This window comes from Gymnodraco acuticeps, unplaced genomic scaffold (genome assembly GCF_902827175.1).
Source record: "Gymnodraco acuticeps unplaced genomic scaffold, fGymAcu1.1, whole genome shotgun sequence".
NCBI lineage: Eukaryota > Metazoa > Chordata > Actinopteri > Perciformes > Bathydraconidae > Gymnodraco > Gymnodraco acuticeps.
Genome location: NW_022992231.1, coordinates 250,965 through 273,227, shown reverse-complemented (window position 1 = coordinate 273,227; position 22,263 = coordinate 250,965). Strand labels below are relative to the sequence as shown.

General features: G+C 38.9%; 1 protein-coding gene across 2 annotated transcripts; it reads left to right on the top strand.

The window, feature by feature from the left end:
• The first annotated feature begins 257 nt into the window (after positions 1-257).
• On the top strand, positions 258-18,945 carry nlk1 (nemo-like kinase, type 1). Of its 2 annotated transcripts, XM_034206151.1 has the most exons (13): positions 258-490; positions 853-935; positions 3,555-3,955; positions 6,208-6,337; positions 6,964-7,019; positions 8,075-8,181; positions 9,936-10,021; positions 10,602-10,811; positions 11,209-11,310; positions 13,254-13,340; positions 13,419-13,617; positions 14,826-14,919; positions 15,029-18,945. In XM_034206151.1, the coding sequence occupies exons 3-13, from the start codon at positions 3,651-3,653 to the stop codon at positions 15,075-15,077; spliced, it is 1,425 nt and encodes a 474-aa protein (XP_034062042.1). In that variant the 5' UTR covers positions 258-490; positions 853-935; positions 3,555-3,650; the 3' UTR covers positions 15,078-18,945. The 2 variants fall into 2 exon arrangements, with proteins under 2 accessions (XP_034062042.1, XP_034062041.1); XM_034206150.1 differs by having other exon boundaries at positions 258-935.
• Positions 18,946-22,263: the final 3,318 nt, after the last annotated feature.

Below are 22,263 nucleotides of genomic sequence, written 5' to 3'. Positions count from 1 at the left end.
TAAACACATTAATTCATCAATAATTACAAAACAATAACATAATATTATTATTGCATAAAGAGCACTTTTGATGCTTTAAGTATATTTTGATGCCAATACTTTTCCTTTGTGACGATTTTGAATGCAGGACGTCTACTTCAGAGAGTATTTTGGTATTAGTTTTTAGTAAAGTATTTGAGTACGTGCTGCCCATCCAGTGTTGTGAAGCTAGGCTAACATTAGCATTGTTTACAGCAGGCAGAACAGCATCACCCTCCCCCACCCGGCGAATTTAACAACTCCTCCTACTTAACAAGCTAGCCAGCTAGCCGCTGTGAAGGCGACCATAGCTCTTTAAAAAAATACCACTGAACATTACAGGGCATCCTGGATGATATATTTCATCCAGGAAACACAAGAAACTGCCTTAATGGGACGCTTGTTCGGCGTGTTTTACGACGCGATGGCCAGCTAGCAGGCGGTCCCAAAGCTAGCTTGTCGGCTAGCCGGGGTAGGAGCTTCTGAGACCCTCATCTAATCTCGGCTTTTTTCGGCCTTTTTTAAAATTAGTTTCCGTGCCATTCCAAGTTTATTTTAAACGACGTTTTATATGTATGTTTGTTAGTTTAAATGACCAATGAAATGTTTTCTTTTTGAATATGTAGGTCAATGAACCCGACCAATGATAGTTATTTGGGTCATCCTCGGGTATTAGCAGGAACAGCTGGTTAGCCCAGTGGCTAGCTGTTTTTATTTATCAGTCATTTTTAACGAAAAATACAATAACTTGGATGCACATGTTTGTATGAGTAGATATAACTCTGCAGTCTGTGTTTATGAGGTTATCATCGAGTGGAACATTTATTTTAATAGTTTGGAGTCGTCGCTTCACCATCGTTAGCCAACTGAGCTAGCCGGATCCTGTTAGCATCCGAGCAGCTTCACTAATTAACAAGGTAAGCGTAAACAAAAAGAAACTTTAATTACAATAAAGTGTCTCAATTTATGGTTCTGTTTACAACATTTTCATGTATTTATATAAGCTGTCACCGATATGTTTCAGGCTTTTAACGCTTGCTTTTACACGTTTATTTATATATTTATTTTGTATTTGGGTTTTGTATGTTCCACACTAGTTCTTCTATTCTTACAACATTTCTACGTGTTAGTCCTCTTTCTCTCTGCAAGTGTATGCACAATAGTTATTTGTATTTGTTCAGAATCAGAATAAGGGTTATTGCCTTGGTATTTAAATATAAAATAAATAAAGTTAAAGCAACGTAAAAGTCAAACATTTAAATAAAAAAAAGGAAAATTGCAATTAAATAAATGGTTAAAAAATATACCATAACACAAATATAAAAGTAAAATATGTAACTTTTTTTTATGTGCAAAAATATTGATTAGGGTTGTGCAAAAGTGGTTGTTGTGCAAAACATGTTTTTCTTTTAAACGCATCTGTCTCTGCAATGTTATCACATTCCTAATCGCTTTTTGTTTTAAAATCTGTGATTTATAGTTTTAAAAAAACATCCAGGATAAGTTACAAGTATTAAGATGTTCTACATCTTGGTGTTGCAAGTACTAGGTATTTCCATTATCGACTTATCAATCAATAATGTCTAGCACAGGTTCCTAGAGCAGAAAATGACTTCATTTTGAAATGCTTGTTTCCTATAATAAACTTCCCCAAAATATTTAGTTTGTATCATATAAGAAAATCAGCAAGTATTCCCATTTAAGTGTTTGGTATTTGTTAAAAGAAAGTGTCAACTACATGAGGGTTAAGTCTGCTCAACGATTTACCTCAGGTAGAATTGAACACTGTTAACGTCACCAAACCAGATGATATACTAACTATAAATGATTTTCTTTAAGTGGCCCTATTATGCTTTTTTCCCTGTTGTGTGTTATATGGCTTTTTGTGCATGTAAATGGGCTGCAAAGGTTAAAATCCCAAAGTTCCCTCCAAAGGGAGCTTCCTTCCATAACAAAATGACATCACTATGTATCACTCACGCCTAGGGATAGGTATCGTTAGGATTTTATCGATACCAATACTGCTTATCGATACCTGTATTTTTCTATACTCTTATCGATACTTTTCAATAATTTGGTGCTCAAAATTATAGACATGATTACAAGATGTGAAGATTAAACAACAGTCATTTTATTGTAATTTAAAAAAATTTAAATTTATTATTTAATGTAACTTTTTCAATGTCATACCAAGCAGGTATGAGTGTGTTTGACAGTGCGTCTCTGGAAGGGGGGCGGTAATTAGGGGGAGTTCATAAATCCATGTAAACATGACCATTATTCAGTTAAAACGAGACGCTGCATGCGCACCTCCTAAACTGGAAGCTCCGGTTGGCTAACCATTATAATCCATTTATTCCGTTTATTATTTATAATTGTAATGATGGATTATCAGTAATCATTTTAAAGTTACACAGAGACATTGGATAAACCGTTTTTATGATAAAATTATGTAGAAGAGAACGCTTTTGCCAGTTATGTGCTAAAGTAGCCGTTAGCCCGTTGTTGATTTAGACTGATTTAGTGTTGGACTTCTGTTCCGTGTAGGTAAAATGGTTAATATCGTCTGGCCAATCAGAGTGGTACTCAAACCGGATACGTCACACGGGATGAGGGTTCCCAACCAACCAGAATTGTTTAAACTAAGGAAGTAGCCTAATTCATATACCGATAGCAGCACCGTTTGTCCAGCGGCTTAACGGTATACCAATACCGTTCAATCAGGTACCGGTACTGACTTAGTATCGGTTCTCGATACCCATCCCTACTCACGCCTCTATTGGCTAGCGTTCTAACACATTGTACATGATAGGCTAAGGGGCGGGACATCTCTGAGCAGGCCAGATAACCAATCAGAGCAGACTGTGCTCTGGTTTCAGACGGAGGGTGAAAAACATTTAAAGCATGGAAACATGTCACAGTAGAGCAGTGTTTCTCAAACTTTTTCATACCAAGGACCACTTAACCAATAAAAAAACACTCACGGACCACCTAACTCCACAAATATCCCAAAACACATCGTTTTTCTAGAACAGATTACAAATCGCCTTAAAATGGTACAAACAGGTGGCAACATGTGTGACGGAGGTGTTCCGCTGGGCTATATCTATCTATCTATCTATCTATCTATCTATCTATCTATCTATCTATCTATCTATCTATCTATCTATCTATCTATCTATCTATCTATCTATCTATCATGCAATCGAAAGTGAAACTTAAGCTCCATTACGGAGATATTCCCGCGAGAGTGCGGAAAACTTACATTTATTTATTTCAAATGTGAAATTTTACCAATATACTCACGGACCACACTTTGAGAAGCACTGCAGTAGAGGCACAGAAAACAAACCTGAAAATTAGCATAATATGTCCTCTGAGAATTCGTTTAAAAAAAAAATGCCAACAGTTGTACTCCCACTACAGGATACATCCTTAGCATATTTGACCCCCTCTGTTAAACTATGACCTTAGGGGAAAACTGTTTAAGTGGGATTTGTTTCTAAACTAACTATATTCCCTGTCTGCACACACAGGAAACGCGTGGATCATGCTGAGTTAGGAGTTGTTTCCTCCACGCCTAGCTGGTTACGTGCAGACAAAGTGTTTCTGGGGGTTTGGTGACAGAAGGGATGGCATTTCACGGTGCCGGCCGGCAGACCGTTGGAGACTTGTTCCCGGGCTCTGAGCTGGGCCACAAGTATTTCTGTGTCAATTCATCGTGCGGAGCCCCGTCCACCGGCCTCAGCGCCACGCCGTGCCTGACCGGACCCACCGCCCCAGCCGGGACGCCCCGCCACCCCACAGCTCTTGGGGGGAGCACAGGGGGAGGGGCGGCGGTGCCTCAGCCCTACAGCAACCCAGCCAGCGAGGTGCCCAGCCCCGCTGAGATGGAGCCCGACCGCCCCATCGGTTATGGAGCCTTCGGCGTTGTCTGGTAACAATACATTATTTAGCACTATATATGTGTTGTGCATGATAATAAATATAAAAATGCACATTAATTCACTCCTGGTGAAAACATACAGAAGTGTTTGCAGAATTTCTGTTGTTAGTTGTCCATTAGTTCTTGCCAGGCAGCCATTGGTTTGTCACATGTCTATTTTAATGTGTTTTTATTTAATCTGCACATGAAATTAGACAACCGTTACCAACGTGAATGTATATTCAATTAATTATAACAAACAGACAAAAATAAATAGGTAAAAACAAATATTAAAGCATAGGAATTAGAATTAAAAGCAGCCATACATTAATAACACATTTTCTTTATACTGTACAAGGCCCAGAGGACGTCTTCAATATGCTCCTTTTAATAGGAACGCACCACTTTTGTTTTTGTGGAGCATAATGAATTATAGGCGCTTTCACACCAAGTACTTTGCCGTACTTAGTTCCCAGTATTTAGTTCTGATGAACTAAGTACAGATCGCGTTCACACCAGAATAAGTCCCTGAGGGAGGATTAGGCAAATGAAGCCGCTGACGTCACTGCTTCTTCTTCTGCTTTGCGTTTAATGGCAGGCCGAAAACAACTTCTCGGCGTATACTGCCACCCGGAGTCCCCGGCCGGAAGTCCCCGGAGTTGGGGACTGGCTTCAGTAGAAGCTGCTGGGACTCCCAGCAGCTTCTACTGAAGCCTTCCGAGTAAATAGCCAGAACGCCGACACCTCCTCATCTCCACCGCTCCCATGTTTTATTTTGGTTGCCATAAGTTAGTCTCTCTCCGTTGGTGCGCTGGGCTAATGCTAAATTAAAAGTTTTGAACTCCTGGGCCAAGGAGATTGGAACAGTCCTTCGACGGCACTCGATGACGTAGCATCCTTGAAATATTGGCTTGGAAGCCAGAATCCTCGAGATTGAGAAACGGCCTACATCTCTGGTCTCGCAGAACAACACACGTCACCAAGATGGCCGTCACTACTGTCTTGTCAACAAAACGATTGACTACCCTCACTATCACCACAATGAAACACGTCCAGAAGAATGTCATGCAAAGCTGCCTGCCTTCCTTTGATTCTCTCTGAACTGCCTGGTCTTTTTAATGTTTAATGTCAACCATTTGTGCAGATAGCATGAAGTAGAAAAGATCTGCGATCGCCGATTCTAGCGTTAGCATTTCTCCCCCGGGCTTAAATTGTGTATTATAGAATGATCACACCGGTGACAGTACTCTTCAAAGGGTTCACGAAATATGACTACTACTCTTACTGTTTAACATTTTGGGTTACTTAATGTTACTTCATATTAAGGCTAATAAAAATGACAAGGCTGTAATGCTAACTAACGTGCTAGCTAGGTAGCTAACTTGATCCAGCCACTCCTGGTCCTTTCATCAGACGGGAAGCGAAAGAACGAGCAAGACCCATTGCTGGTATGATAACAACCTGGTACTAAGCACACAGGCATCTTGTTAAAGTTATTTTATCTTAGCTATCTCTTAGTGGAGGGAAACAATTGTGACATCACTTACGCGACTCTGGGATTTGTAGTCTTTCTAGTTGCGTATTTTTCATAGTCTTATATTTCAAAAGAAGTACGACAAACTGACTTTTTTGACATGGAAATAATTTTTTACGATTGACAAACATCATATGTGTAATTCATGGCACAATTCAAACGGGACCGAAAGATATGTTTTCTCTCTCCATTGACTTCAATACATTATTTTTCCGAAATAAGGTCCCATGGACCCGAAGTAGATGAGCGTGACTTCGCCACTCTATATCCTCACATTATTAAGATGAATATTAAATAACTGTCACCATAACCAGTTAAAATATTGTCTTACCTGGTGAAGGTGTAGCTTGTCTAGCTTGTAAACAACGTATTACTGTGTAAAAACAAACAAATTAATTTAACCAAACAGAAAATCAATTAATCAATAAGTACAAAAAAAACTAATATGAAACCAGCTATAAATAAGAAAATGTCTTCATGATGTTTGTTTTGTCTGATACAGTCCAAAACATTTACTTTACTTTTATTAACTGTTATGTACCATTTATTTAATAATAAAAAAAAGAAGGAAGAAGACAAGCAGCAAATCCTCGATTTATTTACTAAGAACCAGCACAAGTTTTGTATTAGTACATAAAAATACCACAAACCGTTTATCATCAAGCGTATAATAACATATGTAGTCCAAAGCATTGCATGTGTATAAAAATGTTCTGTGGATGTTTTTCAGGGCTGTTACGGATCCACGTGACGGTCGGAAGGTGGCGTTGAAGAAGATGCCCAATGTCTTCCAGAACCTGGTGTCCTGTAAGAGGGTCTTCAGAGAGCTCAGGATGCTCTGCTTCTTCAAACACGACAACGTAATGACCAGCAGACAAAAGAAGGGATGTCTGTAGCAGAGTCCTGCACGGGTCTGATTTTCAAGACACGCGACGTGCAATACCGAACCCGCCCCGCTACCCGCACATATTGCTAATTAGTTCCCCGACCCGACCCGTCAGCACAAGATCCGCAACCCGACCCGAACCCGCATATATGAGCAGTGAAAACGTGCAATTATTAACACACGCAGTTGCATATTTGGCTCAAAAAGCATGGGATGTTGGTTATTTCCTCCATCTAGGATGACACCAAAAGCCTCCCAGACGTTGGATTTCGCTCTTGAGCAAGTGTTATTGTAAATGCTGTATTCTCCGCTAGAGAGCCTCACCTCAGCCATTTCGAATGTGGCGCGCTCAGCAGCAGATTGATGCGCTGCAGAGGTTATGATTATGCGGGGGAGAGGTCTGAGGATTTAAACATTAAACTAAATTATTATTATTTTAATATATTTATTCTGCAACTCCCGCAACCCGACCCGCATCATCTTTGTTTTACCCCGAACTGAAATCGCTTTTTTTGCGGGTACCCGACCCGATGCAGGACTCTGGTCTGTAGTAGATGGATTCAAATATATAACTGATTGTTTGGTTTTCTCTCTCTGCAGGTTTTGTCCGCTCTGGACATTTTGCAGCCTCCACAAATCGACTGCTTTGAGGAAATGTATCCTTTAAAAAGATATATACGAAACAATTGATCAGAAGTGGGAATGATACCATGGTGTATTATGGCCTTGTATATAGTATACAAGTATACAAATTGATAATGGAGGGTGTAATATCCAGGTAAAAAGCTCTGAATTTCCTATTTAAATAGTAAATGAATGCAAAAAAAAAGCAGATTTGGATATTCTCTGAGATTAACATGATAAATTGACAAGTAAAGGTAAAATTACTGTGAAAAAATTCAGACATTTAAAAAAACAAAACAGAAATTGGTTAATATGAGAAAATACTCACAAATTGACTTGATAGAATCTTCTATATTCTCTTAAGATTAAAGTGGGACATGAACTAGAAATTCTATACTTTACTAATAAAACACTTGAATATTTTGTCAAATTAAATCGCTTAAGCTGCTGCCTGAATTTAGTAAGCATGGCCTCTGGGTGAAAGGTTCTAAAATATTCATAAACGTATTTTCTTCAATTTCTTATTGGTTATTAACATAAAGGAATACTAGTACAGTTATTTTATAATTTGTATAAAAAAATACAAAACATTTAATCCTCTACATTTGTGACATGAGAATATCAGTAATTATTTACAATATCTTTGTACCACTTTATTATTGCAAGTTTAGAGCGTTTTCTCTGAATACTTCCCCCGTTCTCCATCTGTCATTTATTTTGAACAGCATGGACCCTAAACGCCATTGTAGAATCACACCTCCTTTTTATAATATTACCACGGTTGTGGCTTTAATTTCCAGCACACCTTCTCATTAATCTTACATTCACCCCCCCACGTCTTCTGTCCCAGTTTCTCTTCCTTTAACAGTCCCCCATGTCCTCCTTTTAATTCTCTTAATTTAGCCTCTAACTCTTAACACTTGCTAGTCTAAATCCAGCTCCTCTCTCTCACTTGTGAATGTAAAATAAGACATGAAACTCTGTTCTTTTTTCATGCCTGTGCTCCTAAGAGATGCATGGTGTGCATGTGGGCGGAGGTCATTCTGTGTGTTGGTTTTATTTTCCTTGACAGAGAACCCCCCCGCAGCTACGTGATCACGGAGCTGATGCAGAGCGACCTGCACAAAGTGATCGTGTCTCCGCAGCCACTCACCACCGACCACATCAAGGTCTTCCTCTATCAGATCCTCCGGGGTGAGCACTCTTACTGACGCACTAAACAGTATTTTTAGTTATTCAAATGGAGTTTTTGTGCTTGCAATCCTCTACAAATATAAGAAAACATCCATCACATTTCCCTGAATGTATGTCTTCAAATCTCAATTGGTCATAAGTCCAAAACCTGGAGATATGTAATTTACTTTGACTTAAGACTTTCTAGACTTATTGTACCCATAGCCCCATCAACCTAATCGCTGCAGTTCAGACTAAACTAACAACAACCTGTTCAATTATTCAACTGAGCAATACTCTGCATTCATTATTTAATAGCAATATAAGCAATATTCTCCTATATCTTATTTATACTTTTATGAAAAGACCTAGACCATTTTAAATGTATAACATTATTATTATATATATATATATATATATATATATATTGTAATGTACATAATTTTTCGTATTCATTATTGTATATTTTTATTTATTTTTTTATACATTGTTCTCTTTTTTTATAAAAAAAATAATGTATATATTATTATTATATATTTTTTAAATTCTAAATAGACCAACTTGGACAAAATAAAATGTTCCCTTGGGATCAAAATTATTCGTGTTTCTGAAAAAGAAAAACAAGACACATTGTGTTAAAGTCAACTTAGATTGACACAATACTAAAGAATGTAACCAAGTTAGTTTTCTATCGATCAATTCATGAATTTATCAATTTTAACTCTGAACCAAGCGTACACAAATCAAATTGAATAATTTGGTTACAAGCCACACATTTAAAATGATAGTGTCAAAACTTGATTTATTGTTCTCTATCATTTTAATTTAAAATAGAATACTTATATAAATGTGTCTACGTATCTGATCTGAACGACATGCAGGGAGAGGACAGACTCTGTAGCTAAGATGTTTTCTAATGGGACTGTTCAGCGTCTATCATCCAGTGCAGGGGTTAGCAACCCTAGGCGGTACCGTAACTAGTGGCACACTAGGAATAAGTGTGCAAAAATATTTAAATTGTATTTTGGGATCCTGAACGAGACCGCCGCCAGAGCGCGTCTCCCCGTTACCTGCAGAAGGAAGCCATACACGCAACGCAGCCCAGAAGGATAACTTCTAGGCCCCGCTCTCTTTAACTCCAGTCGACTTGCTGCTGCTTCCCTCCGTGGTGAAACGATCAGGGGTGCAGTGCTGCCGGAGCGCACCGGAACGCCGCTCCGGCACTTCACAAATTGCAGTACCCATAAGGAGCTATACACATGCCGCAGTTTTTGCGTGTCTGTGTCTTTAGTTGAAAGCCCAGTGGCGATCTGTTCATCTGTCATCGAAAAGAATATGCTATATAGGGGCGGACTGGCCATCTGTGTGTTCTGGAGAATCACAGCACGGCCGATCGTCAGCGGGCCGTTGACGGCCGGCTCGGTTCGCTGAAGGCCGGCACCGCCCTTTATTTAAATTAGTTTAAACGGCATCATGTAAGTTGCGCTGTCAGGCGAAAGAGGTCCACAGCTTCCCCGCAACGATGCTCCCCCCGCCCTCCTGTTGACATTTCACGAGCGTTGGCACACTGATCATTTTATTTTTTATTTTATGGCACTTCATATCAAAAAGGTTGGCCCGGGCGAAGTGGCGCCAGCAGTTGCGCGAAGGTGGTGACAGACTTGACAAAGACTGGATTCGTGGACTTGCTCAAAAACTTGGACATACTGTATTTCTCTGATTGCACTGTACAATGTCTTGTAGATTTTCTTGCCAATATATGTTGTGTGGTTCAGGTTTGAAGTACCTGCACTCTGCTGGGATCCTGCACCGAGACATCAAGCCTGGAAACCTGCTGGTGAACAGCAACTGTCTGCTCAAGGTGAAACAGAATCTCTGCTTTTTAAAAACGTTTGCAAGTTGGAAAGTTAGAAAGAGCGTTAATGGAGTATTTCACGGGCCAAAGACACCATGTGATCATGTTTCTACATGGATGCGTGATATTTATCTGTTTTATTTCATTTAGAATTGTTACCTTATTTTAGGTTAGTTAAAATATTTTTATTATTTTAAATGTATTTCGGATTTTTTCATATCAATGGTTTTATTTGAGGTATTCTAGATTATTTTATTTCAGGTTAGTTTAAATTATTTTGGATTATTTTATATTTTTACATTTTAGATTGTTTTATTTTATATTGTTATATATTATTTTCTAAATGATTTCAGATTATTTTAGAATGAAAATGTCCTTATTTTTAAATGATTGTTAGATTGTTATAACATGTTAAGTTATTGTAGATGTAGTGTAGGTTTGCTTCTTTTCACTGTAAATGCTGCGCTGCAAATTTCCTCTGTATAAATGAATATTCAGTTTCAAATGTTCTATTGAGCTGCTGGGTAGATCCTGAGCATTGCAGTGCCAACCTTTTTAAATATATGTTCTTTAAACCTGTGTTTAGATTTGTGACTTCGGCTTGGCGCGTGTGGAGGAGCCCGACCCATCGCGTCACATGACCCAGGAGGTGGTGACGCAGTACTACAGGGCCCCCGAGGTGCTGATGGGCTGCAGACACTACGGCTCGGCCATCGACGTCTGGTCCGTGGGCTGCATCTTCGCCGAGCTGCTGGGCCGACGCATCCTCTTCCAGGCTCAGAGCCCCATCCAGCAGGTGAGGTCCTCTACCTGCATTCATCATGTCCTGGTGGATCTCTTGCTTTATTAGACCACGTCCTTTTAGGTGAAGTTTGCTATTTAATTCCTCACACTATGCGTTTCCTGCAGTGTTTTTACTGTAAAGTCACTCTTCTACAGCTAAACAGTGCCTCTGCTAAGATGAAATCATGCCAACACTTTCTGATAAAGTAGGATTGTGTTGAATCTATAAACTGGTTTGGTATTTTTTGTGGTATTTTTTCACTTATTCAGCATTTCTTGCACTTAATTGAAGAGGCCACCTACAGAGTTTGATAATACAGACAGGAATGTACAGCTTATATGAACCAGTGTAATGTTTTGATATTATGCAGATGTGTGTTATTGTCTTTAACTGGCTCTCTGTCCTGCAGCTGGATCTGATCACAGACCTGCTGGGGACCCCTCCTCTGTCGGCCCTGTCGGCAGCCTGCGAGGGGGCCAAAGCCCACATCCTGAGGGGGCCACACAAACCGGTACGGGACAAAAACACTCAAAGCTCTTTTCTGCTTTTTATTTTCTGAGACAATTTGTAAAGTCCAGCATACATAACAAATAACAAAATAATGTTAGTGTACTGGACTTCCCTGATGTAAGGTCAGTGAAATACTATAATAAATTGTGATTATTTCAACTGATGAATAATCACTTACTGCATTGACTTTTGTTCACCTGGTGGCAGAGAACTGTGAGAAAATGCATTTTCTATTGGTGTTATAAGAATAGTTTATTTACACATTAATTAACAACAAAAAAAGATATTAAAATCTGTACATTTATACAATTTGTAATAATATCCTGTTATGAGCACAGCCGATGGCATTCAATGATTAATTAATGTATTTGTATATCATTTATCGGGAATGAAATGCCTTATACCTCATCTCAGGTTATTTGCTGATAATCTCGCTGAAATGTTACCAAATCTGAAATCTTCATGCCCGCTGACATGAGAGTTTACTGTGATACTTAATGTGACCGATGCCTGAACTCTATTTGAAGTCGATCTGTCAAATAATATAAAATAATATGAACCTTTATTGATTCCATGAAGAGAAAAGCAGCAAAACACAGACATATGTCAAAGTACACATGGAAGCAAAAGTCTTTTTTTTTTTATAAAATCAAGAAAATGAATCTGGCAAATAAAAACAAACATACCCAAATGTATATTCTTACTTTAGAATTATTAATAATTAGGGCCGGGACTCGATTAAAAAAATTAATCTAATTAATTAGAGGCTTTGTAATTAATTAATCGAAATTAATCGCATTTTTAATCACATATAAATATTTGACCTGAGAACAGTGAGAAGCAATTTTTTTCACATGGATTTTAGTATACCATTAGGCGCATTCACACCGCAGTACTTTTCCCACAAAGGTTCATGAGAACTTAGTTCATGAGAACTCTTTGAACCTGGGGGTGGATTAGGCAAATGAAGCCGCTGACGTCACTTCTTCTTCTTCTGCATTGGGTTTACTGGCAGGCAGCAAACCACTTCACGTCGTATACTGCCGCCCAAAGTCCCCGGCCGGAAGTCCCCGGAGTTGGGGACTGGCTTCAGTAGAAGCTGCTGGGAGTCCCTGCAGCCTTCCGAGTAAATCGCCAGAACGCCGACACCTCCTCATCTCCACCGCTCCCATGTTTTATTTTGTGTTGCCATAAGTTAGTCTCTCTGCGTTTCTGCGCTGGGCTAATGCTAATAATGCTAATGCGAGGATAATAAAATGGCGGCTTCACAAAACTTTTTGGGAGTTTTACGGGGCGTGGTTTGCAATCCGCCCAGCCAATCAGACATATAGCTCTTTTCTCACAAGAGAGCCGTACGAAAGTCCCTGCTCTCTAGCAGCTCTCTGCTCTCTAGCAGGGACTTTCGTGGGGGTAAAAAGGTTCTCATGAACTAATTTTAGTACCGGCTCTTTTGGTGTGAACGCGATAAAAGAGGCTAACGTCCACGCTAGCTGCTATATGTTTTGCATTGAGGTGATACTTGAGGCTTGATGTGCTGCGGTGATATGCGAATTCCTTTTTGCATAATTTGCACACAACCGTGCTCTTATCGACGCTTCCATCCGTCCGTTTTTTAAAACAACATTTCCCACAGTTGTTCACTGTGGTTTGTTGTTGAACAAACAACTAAAGTCATGAACGTTAGTTGGTGCTCCAGTATAATCGGTACGCCTGAAACTCATCCAGTGAGAAACGTTCCGCGGTGCAAAAATAAGTGCGATTAAAATGCGTTAATTTTTTTAACGCGTTAATTTTTGTGTAATTAATTAATCTTAATTAACGCGTTAAAGTCCCGGCCCTATTAATAATAGAAAGCATGTCTCCCAATATGAGGTGTAAAGTTCAGCAGCACATTTTCTAAAAGACGATAATAAAAGAAACTATTAATTGTTGTTATATTTGCAGCCGTCGCTGTCGGTGCTGTACATGCTGTCTGACGGAGCCACACACGAGGCGGTGCACCTGCTCTGTCGGATGCTGGTGTTCGACCCGGTTAGTCCCCACACTCTGTCATTACTGATTTATGTGTGTTTCGTGTTCTTTAACCAGTCTCTGTGTTTTCACCTCCAGACTAAACGTATCTCCGGCAGCGACGCCCTCTCCCACCCGTACCTGGACGAGGGGCGCTTGCGTTACCACACCTGCATGTGCCAGTGCTGCTACTCGGTGCCGAGCGGGCGAGTTTACACCCGGGACTTTGAACCTGTCGCCGAGCGGCCGTTCAGCCACAGCTACGAGAACAGCATGCTGTCCGTGTGGCAGGGCAAAGGTACGCCACACACACACTTCCTGCTCCAACTGAACACACTTACGCACGCCCAGGTGTTCGCCTCAGATTTAGTTTGTTAAGGTGTACAACGCTGGAAACTTTCATCCAATTCCAGACAAGAATATCCTTTCATACATTACTTTCCATGATCCAATATCAACAAAATACAATGTTTAGGTTGCCTGTATATAATTGCACTCGCTTGTTTCACCCTGGTAAAAAACCATATGCCTATACTGGTGGCCTAATGCCACCACCGCCTGTCTCCAATATATACATAATTACCCAGTGCCCAAAGCTGCCTTCAAAATAAAATCATAAAGAACTGAATTGAATAATAACAATAAATAAATTCACATTACCAATAAACAATAACATCAAGAAAATACATGTTTACATGTTCCTGCAGAGATACACATCTCTGTGTATCTCTGCAGGAACATCAGCCCCATTGCTCCCCGGGCGCTGTACAATAGCTGCCCACTGCTCCTGGTACTAGACTCCTGATACTAGCATGGGTTAAACGCAGAGAACACATGTGCGACCATTAAAGAGGGTTTCATCCCTCCCTATTCTATTCTATTTGTGTTTTCTGTTGTTGAGTCTTTGAGTAGTCTGGTTTGTTCATCTTAATTAATATTCAATTTATTTCGAACCACTTGACCAATGATTAATATTATTTATAAATATGTATTCATTATTATGATATGCCTGTTGGTCTTAATTATTCCTTCTTTTTTTACGCACATCTCTATTATTGTATGTTATCATGATTGTTCACTTGTTTGTCTTATTTTATTCTTACCTCTTAATTATATTTTACTTGCAAGTATTATTATTCTTATATTATTAGAAAGAATAATTGTATTTAACTGTTGATCTTCGTTATCTGATTTTCTTCTTGAGTTCAACTAGCGTGTATTATTATTATTTTAAAGAAATGTAATGGTGAACTTATAGTTTTAATTATTTGATATAGATTATTTTTCCTTACATTTTTAGAAACATTGATTCAAAAAAAAATTAATATACAAATTCTCATGTAACAAATAAGTTTAAAAATCCAATGAAAAGAATGTTAAATCAGCAGTTAACGCTTGTGTTCACTCGTAAGTTTGGCAACGCATTGTGCCTGTAGCAGAAATGAAATGTGCTTTATAAATCAGGTTTAGCCTCCTATAATTCCTGCTGGCTCTTCTTGTCTCCAGAGTTAATCCATCGCTTCATCACGGAGCACCAGCAGGGCAAGCGTGTGCCGCTGTGCATCAACCCTCAGAGTGCTGCCTTCAAGACCTTCATCAGGTGAGGAGGGGCTCTTTTCTCCTGTCATCTATCACTTACCGAACACACTGATATTTAGATGGACGAATGTTTTGTATTCCACGCCTGAGAGAAGGTTTTGTGTCCCCAGGTCCACTGCATGGCACTCCTCCAAGGTGTCCAGGAAGGAGGAGAGATGAACGTCCTCCTCTTCCTCCCGGGGAGCGGCAGCAGAGTATGAAAAAGGATTGAATCGCCCGTGAGAGTCCTGAAGAGTTTGGGTCTTTTCCTTTCAGCTGTTCCCCTGGCGAGATGCAGACGGGGAAACACTCCCAAAAAACCTCCTGAAGATCCTCATTACTTATTTTACCTCCTTCAAAATCTACAAAGTTTCAAAATATGAAAACTACTTCACTTTTTCTAAACGTCCCAAACAGGCGAGGCTTCGGGACTTTTCTTTTTCTCGGTGCTGATATGTAAAAAAAAAAGCAAAGCTGCTTGAGGAGGAAAAAGAAAGAGGAGCCGGTACTAGAGTGGATTTTCCATCTGTGTTAGTAGAGACTTTAAGGAATAATGGTTTTAATGTTTGGTAGAGCTAGTAGATTTCATTCCAGCCCTGTGCAATACGGATTCATTTGAACAAGCGATGGACTGAGGACATGGAGCGGATCGCTTGCCCAGCGGAGTTTCAGACACTCCCGATACGAGCGCGTACCGGATCAGTGTTCCCGCCAAACGACACCATACAGCGCCACGTCCTCTTTTTTTTTGGTTTTCTTTTGGAACTGCTGCGAGTCCAAGCCGCGTCAATAATGCAAACTAACAGATGTAGCAGGTTCTCACCACAGTCAGTCCCCTCGTGTTTCTCCACATCACAGCTTCGGTAGTGCTTTGATCTTAGCGCGGCTTCGCTAAGTTCTCTGTTCCACCTTATCAAAGGAGCAGGGACTTTTTTCCTCAGTTTGAAGTATTTTTGTTGGAAATTACGACAGGAACATTTATGACCTTTGAGGGTTAAACTCCTACATTTTCAAGGAAAGAAAATCAATTAAAGTCGGAATTCGAAGGAAAGAAATCTGATTCCTGACGAACAAATGCAGAATTCTCTGAATTTTGAGATTATAAAGTGTAATCCCAGAAAAAGGACTTTTCACATGGTCCTAATCCTCTTCTGTTAATAACCCTTTCCCTGGCTTTATCATTGTCATTTTGTTTGCCTACAATGGCCCTTATACATCGTCGTAAAGAAATGATTCAAGGTTGTCTAAGAAGATGCTCTGCATAAAGAAAAATGCCAAATCGACAGATATTTGGCTGACTCTTTTGTGTTCTTCCCGTCTTGTTTGAATTTTCCTGCTGACCTCCTCTGTCCCCACTTTTTGCCCACCGGCAGACAGAGAGACTTAATTTATTGAGTGTTTGTTGAAGAGTGTGTGTCTCCACCCTTTGTAGTTTGAAGCGGTTTACCTCAAACCTCCGGAGAACAGTGAACAGAACCTGATGTGTGCGTACCTGTAAAGTGAAAGCCTCCCGTCAGAACTCAAACGTCATTCCTCCAGATTCTTCTTCTCTTTACCTCCACTTCGCCCCACCACTCTGATTTTTTTTGAGAGAAGGATGTTTTCTGTGAAATGCTGCTGTTTTTTTGTTTTCGTTTATTTTAGTTTCAGGCTCAGGTGTCCCGTTTATAGACTATGAACTGTACAAAGCCACATAAGGATGCACCAGTATTGATCCTGGTATTATTATCAGTAAATAACCATTTGTCTGATTCTACACTGTAAGAAGTTCAGCAGAAGATGTTAATTATATCTTCATATCTAATTGAGTTCATTTTCTAACTGGTGGTTTTTACATGTTTAACCCTTTAATTACAAACTCAACAAATCGCACTGAAAGTGAAATAAACGTGCATATATGTGAACCGTAATAGCAAGAAAGGTGAAATATTATTACATTTTTAAAAACAGGCAGATTTGTTTTAGTTTATATTACATTTAATATGCCATGGAATAACTCAAATAAATCATCATTTGAAAAAAAAAAGTTATAACAGAAAAAAAGATTAACAAGATTATTTTCTCAGAAATCACAAGTCACCTCAACTACATGGTTAAAACAAATGTTACAAACATTTGCAATATTATATAAGGTCACAAGTTTCTCTCAAAACTAAAAGTGTAAATCATGTTTACTTCCATTAAAATCTATATCTCACATTAAAGGACTTTTTCTTCATAATTACTGAAGTCTATTTATCCTTACTTGTGAAAATAGAATCCGCAAAAAAAAGTTACATCCAAAAACTTTATGATATAATTGTTCCCACAATATAAGCAATAATGATCTTGCACAAGACGGCAGGATTGTTATTCTCAATGGTTTGATTTCTCCTCTGAACGTCAGTAATTCAAGTGCCCTGATGTGTAGATAAAGCAGAAAAACATGTAAAACCATCAGTCTGATCTTCTGGGTTCTGGTTCCCACCGTTGTCTGGCCCCTTTCTGACTTTAGGAACTTGTCCAGGAACTCTCTTTCTTTCTGTAAGGCACTCAGGAACAGCCTGCCACCTCACAGTTTGTCCCGTCACTTTTTTTTCAATGTAAAGCTCCTGAAAAGACTGAAGGACTCTCCGGGTTTAGTTCCTGTTGTTCCTTCGTTTCTGGATTGAAAAAAAATTCTCTGCGGCCCCCGCCGGCCCCCCGGAGTATCTTCTTCTCCAGGATCACAGCGCCCCCCTGACTTGTATATCTGCATGTGTATATTTATTATCCCATGGAGAGCTTTTGGGTTTGAATGCTGTGCAATTGATTTGATGACGAAAACGTACATTTTGTGGTATTTTCTTTTTGTATTTAATTCATCTTTAGGAAGTGATTTTTATTAGAAGTTTTTGTTTGTTGTGATCTGATTAGGTTTTTTCAAAAGCCAAACGTTGAGAAAATGTTTTGATAATTGTTCCCTAAATACATTTGAAGAGCGAGTTAACCTCAACACTAAACCGATTATTTTTAAATGTAAGAAGCAACGTTTCAGTGTGATGAACACAAACGTTGCCCTCAAAATAAACACATTAGTCAAGAGACAACCGTATCCTTTGAGTCTTCAAATGCGCACCTAACCCCTTAATCCCTTAAACTAAGCATTTATCTTCTCTAAACTTTCCCACTTCAATGTAACATTCCTCCCTCAATATAAGTTTTGAATAAGTGCTTTATTTTGTCAGATAAACCCAAAGAAAACTCAATTCATAAAGACTCAAAACAAACTGAATTTTTTTGTAAAGAAATTCTAAAACATTTAGTCATGTTGCTCGAGTGAACATCAGAAAGTATTTTCCCTTTGAGTTTCCCAAAAGTGTCGTTTTGAAAGACTATTTGGTGTTTTATTGTTTTTTAAAATGATGTTATATTTCTTATTATTTTTTCGAGACATTTTCTCTAAAACAGAAAATAATTGTAATCACTGTATTTGATCAGATAAACCCAAAGATCATTCAGTTTCTAGTGATTCAGACAATTTGCCGAAGCTGGAAATTGAGAACGTTTGACATTTTTCTTGATTACCTACTATTTTGTTGATCCGATAATTATTTCAACATCGACATTCATAAATACTATATTGAAAATGCACATTATTAATACATTGAGGGAACACTTTGTTAATCTGAAGCTCAAATGTTCTACTTTAGGGAACAATAGATCAACGGTTTTCCCTTTTGGACTTTTCTTATTTGACTTTTTTGTTTGTTTCTGTTGTGTAGAGGAAGTGTTTGAAATAGACGCCCTCCTGCACACTGTTCACAGATCAGACGGACAGACGACTCGTCACCTTTAGACATTAGACTTGTTTTTCTTCTATGAAAAGAAACTTGATGTTTTTATTATTATAAATATGAGACTGATGTTTGAAACTGATGTTTTTTGTCTTTGTTTTAGCAACAACAACAAAAAGATTTTTTGTTTGTTTTTTGACTTGTGTTCCCAACAAATACTTGAATTTCTTAAAAAAAATGTTTAGAGTTAAAGTAGTGAATGATAAACAAATAAATGGACACTGGATAATATTCCCTTTCATGACTAGACCTCTTTTTTTATTCAGTTTTATTCATTGATATTTGGAATATGTACATATCTGCAGTTAAGACAGGTAAATGTCCCTAAGAATTAAATTATCATAAATAAATGGATAGGGATAATAAATATGTTAGTTATAAACTAATAAATAGAAAAAAGTGATGAACAATCGCAAAGAATATTTAAAACATGTTCATAGAAAATATGAATGTTAAATGTTAATCATAACACTATTTTACAATGCAACTCTTATTACAAAAAAATTGAGGCAATTGTAGAGTTACAGAGTTTCTGATTAATGTAGAGATAGAAAGAGATATCCAGTATCCCCTTGACTTTACTAATCTGTTAAAAAAATTAAACAATCATTTTAAACCTGGCTTTACCTATTATGCAAAATCAACTTTTTCCTGTTTTTAATACATACATATGTGTCCCCTCTGTGCAGAGAGATTCTCTCTTTTTGTCCTGATCCATTTATATAAAAACCTGTCTAAAAATGAGCTGATCAGATTTTGGCCACTATGATTTTTCATCTAAAGTAACAGACTGGGGCTGCTTCTCACTTCTCTTATTTTCATTTCCTCGGTCCTCGGTATCACCGGAAGTTGATTTTTCTGCGCCATCTTGAGTACCGTCCCATGGGCCCTTCTCGCTTCTCTTATTTTTCATTTCCTCGCTCCTCGATCTCACCGGAAGTTGATTTGTCTGCGCCATTTTGAGTAGCGTCCCACTGGCCTTATTTTTGCGGGAGGAGCGAGGAGCGATAATGGAGGAGCTATAACCGAGGAACCACCAGACCATCCTCCGATGAAATCCTCAGACACTCGCCCCGCCCCCTTACTGTGTATCGCTCACTGATTGGACGAGGCAGTGCATGCACTGATCTGATGCTTCTTGACATGAGAGCAGTTTCCCAGCGGAGTGAAGAAAATACATGAACCTCACGGGAGTCACTCCTCAGTTTATACCGTGTTTTGTTTCAATTAATGTATCATTTAGTTACAAATATGTGATATATCTGAACAACAAAGTGGTCAAAAATCATTTTATTCATTTATTGGAAACATTTTCATGATCGCTTATTTCGTTTTATATTTTCATTTATTGTCATTTCCATTCAGTCAGTCATACAGTGCTATTAAAATGTTAATTTGCTACATATCCAAACAAACAAAGTGTGCAATCCAATGAATGTTAATCTAACTGGGTTTTGATATATAGCCTAACATATCTCTTTTTCTTCTCTCAATTATTTTATTTCTATTGTGCACTCTAATCAATATTAATCAAACTAATGTTCGTTTATACATTTTAAGAATGGCGTTTATCTTTTTTGAGAATGAGTTCTTATTTTATTTAATGTATTTGGGTCTACAACAGATGATACAAATGTTTGTGTCAGTAAATGTGTACTAACAGAGGCGGTGGTGTGTGTGGAAACAACAGGGACAGAGCTGGCTGCTGTCAGACGACCAGCTGTGCAGCATCATCACAAACGGATGTCGCTTCACGTGACGCTCCGGAGGAAAGGACGTCCCATTGCTCTTAAAACTCATTTCCCTGCTACTCGTGGTTTCCTTGCATCTCTCCATGCTTCCCTGGTGGGAGGGACTAGTCGCAGGGAAACGACGCAAGTGAGGGACGCAAGGAATCAATTTAACCGAAGTGAGAAGGACCCCATGTCTATGGTCCTATTGCCCTTATTGTGCCGGTGTCGGTGTTGTCTATGGGCCCTTCTCACTTCGGTTAAATGGATTCCTTGCGTCCCTCACTTGCGTCGTTTCCCTGTGACTAGTCCTCCCACCAGGGAAGCATTGAGGGACGCAAGGAAACCACGAGTAGCAGGGAAATGAGTTTTAAGAGCAATGGGACGTCCTTTCCTCCGGAGCGTCACGTGAAGCGACGTCCGTTTGTGATGACGCTGCACAGCTGATCGTCTGACAGCAGCTCTGTCCCCGTTATTTCCACACACACCCCCGCCTCTGTTAGTACACATTTACTGACACAAACATTTGTATCATCTGTTGTAGACCCCAATAAATAAAATAAAATAAGAACTCATTCTCAAAAAAGATAAACGCCATTCTTAAAATGTATAAACGAACAATAGTTTGATTAATATTGATTAGAGTGCACAATAGAAATAAAATAATTGAGAGAAGAAAAAGAGATATGTTATCTATCAAAACCCAGTTAGATTAACATTCATTGGATTGCACACTTTGTTTGTTCGTTTGGATATGTAGTAAATTAACATTTTAATAGCACTTAATGACTGACTGAATGGAAATGACAATAAATGAAAATGTAAAACGAAAAAAGCGATCATGAAAATGTTTCCAAAAAATGAATAAAATGATGTTTGACCACTTTGTTGTTCAGATATATCACATATTTGTAACTAAATGATACATTAATTGAAACAAAACACGGTATAAACTGAGGAGTGACTCTCGTGAGTTTCATGTATTTTCTTCACTCCGCTGGGAAACTGCTCTCATGTCAAGAAGCATCAGATCAGTGCATGCACTGCCTCGTCCAATCAGTGAGCGATACACAGTAAGGGGGCGGCGCGAGTGTCTGAGGATTTCATCGGAGGATGGTCTGGTGGTTCCTCGATTATAGCTCCTCCATTATCGCTCCTCGGTCCTCCTGCAAAAATAAGGCCATTGGGACGCTACTCAAGATGGCGCAGACAAATCAACTTCCGGTGAGACAGAGACCGAGGAGCGAGGAAATGAAAAATAAGAGAAGTGAGAAGGGCCCACTGTCACTACCCGATCCGTCCCCCTGCTCGATCGGTACTGCGCATGTGCGAGATGGTCCGCCATATTGGACAACTCCGGACGGCAACCCAAGATGGACACTTGACACAGTGGCTTTTAGCAAAACTCAAAAATAAAACGAGAGAGAGATGAGTTATTGTTATTACAACGTGACTTCACTATTATTTAACAACTCTTTTTATTGGGTTCTTTTATTTGGGGTTAAGTACATTGTCAGAATAAGTGAGAAATGTATTTAACTTCTGTTAGACAGCTATCATACTGAATAAATATTGACTGTGAATGTATGCAAACATGTATGGCATATGGCTGTCTAACAGAAGTTACATTAACTTCTCACTTATTCTGACAATGTACTTAACCCCAAATAAAAGAACCCAATAAAAAGAGTTGTTAAATAATAGTGAAGTCACGTTGTAATAACAATAACTCATCTCTCTCGTTTTATTTTTGAGCTTTGCTAAAAGCCACTGTGTCAAGTGTCCATCTTGGGTTGCCGTCCGGAGTTGTCCAATATGGCG

What these genes read in the sequence shown, in the direction of transcription:
- nlk1 (XM_034206151.1), top strand. Translation starts at nt 3,651, where the DNA reads ATGGCATTTCACGGTGCCGGCCGGCAGACCGTTGGAGACTTGTTCCCG. An exon ending in GGATGCTGGTGTTCGACCCG is followed by an intron (nt 13,341 to 13,418) that starts GTTAGTCCCCAC and finishes TTTCACCTCCAG; the next exon opens with ACTAAACGTATCTCCGGCAG. An exon ending in GCCTTCAAGACCTTCATCAG is followed by an intron (nt 14,920 to 15,028) that starts GTGAGGAGGGGC and finishes TTGTGTCCCCAG; the next exon opens with GTCCACTGCATGGCACTCCT.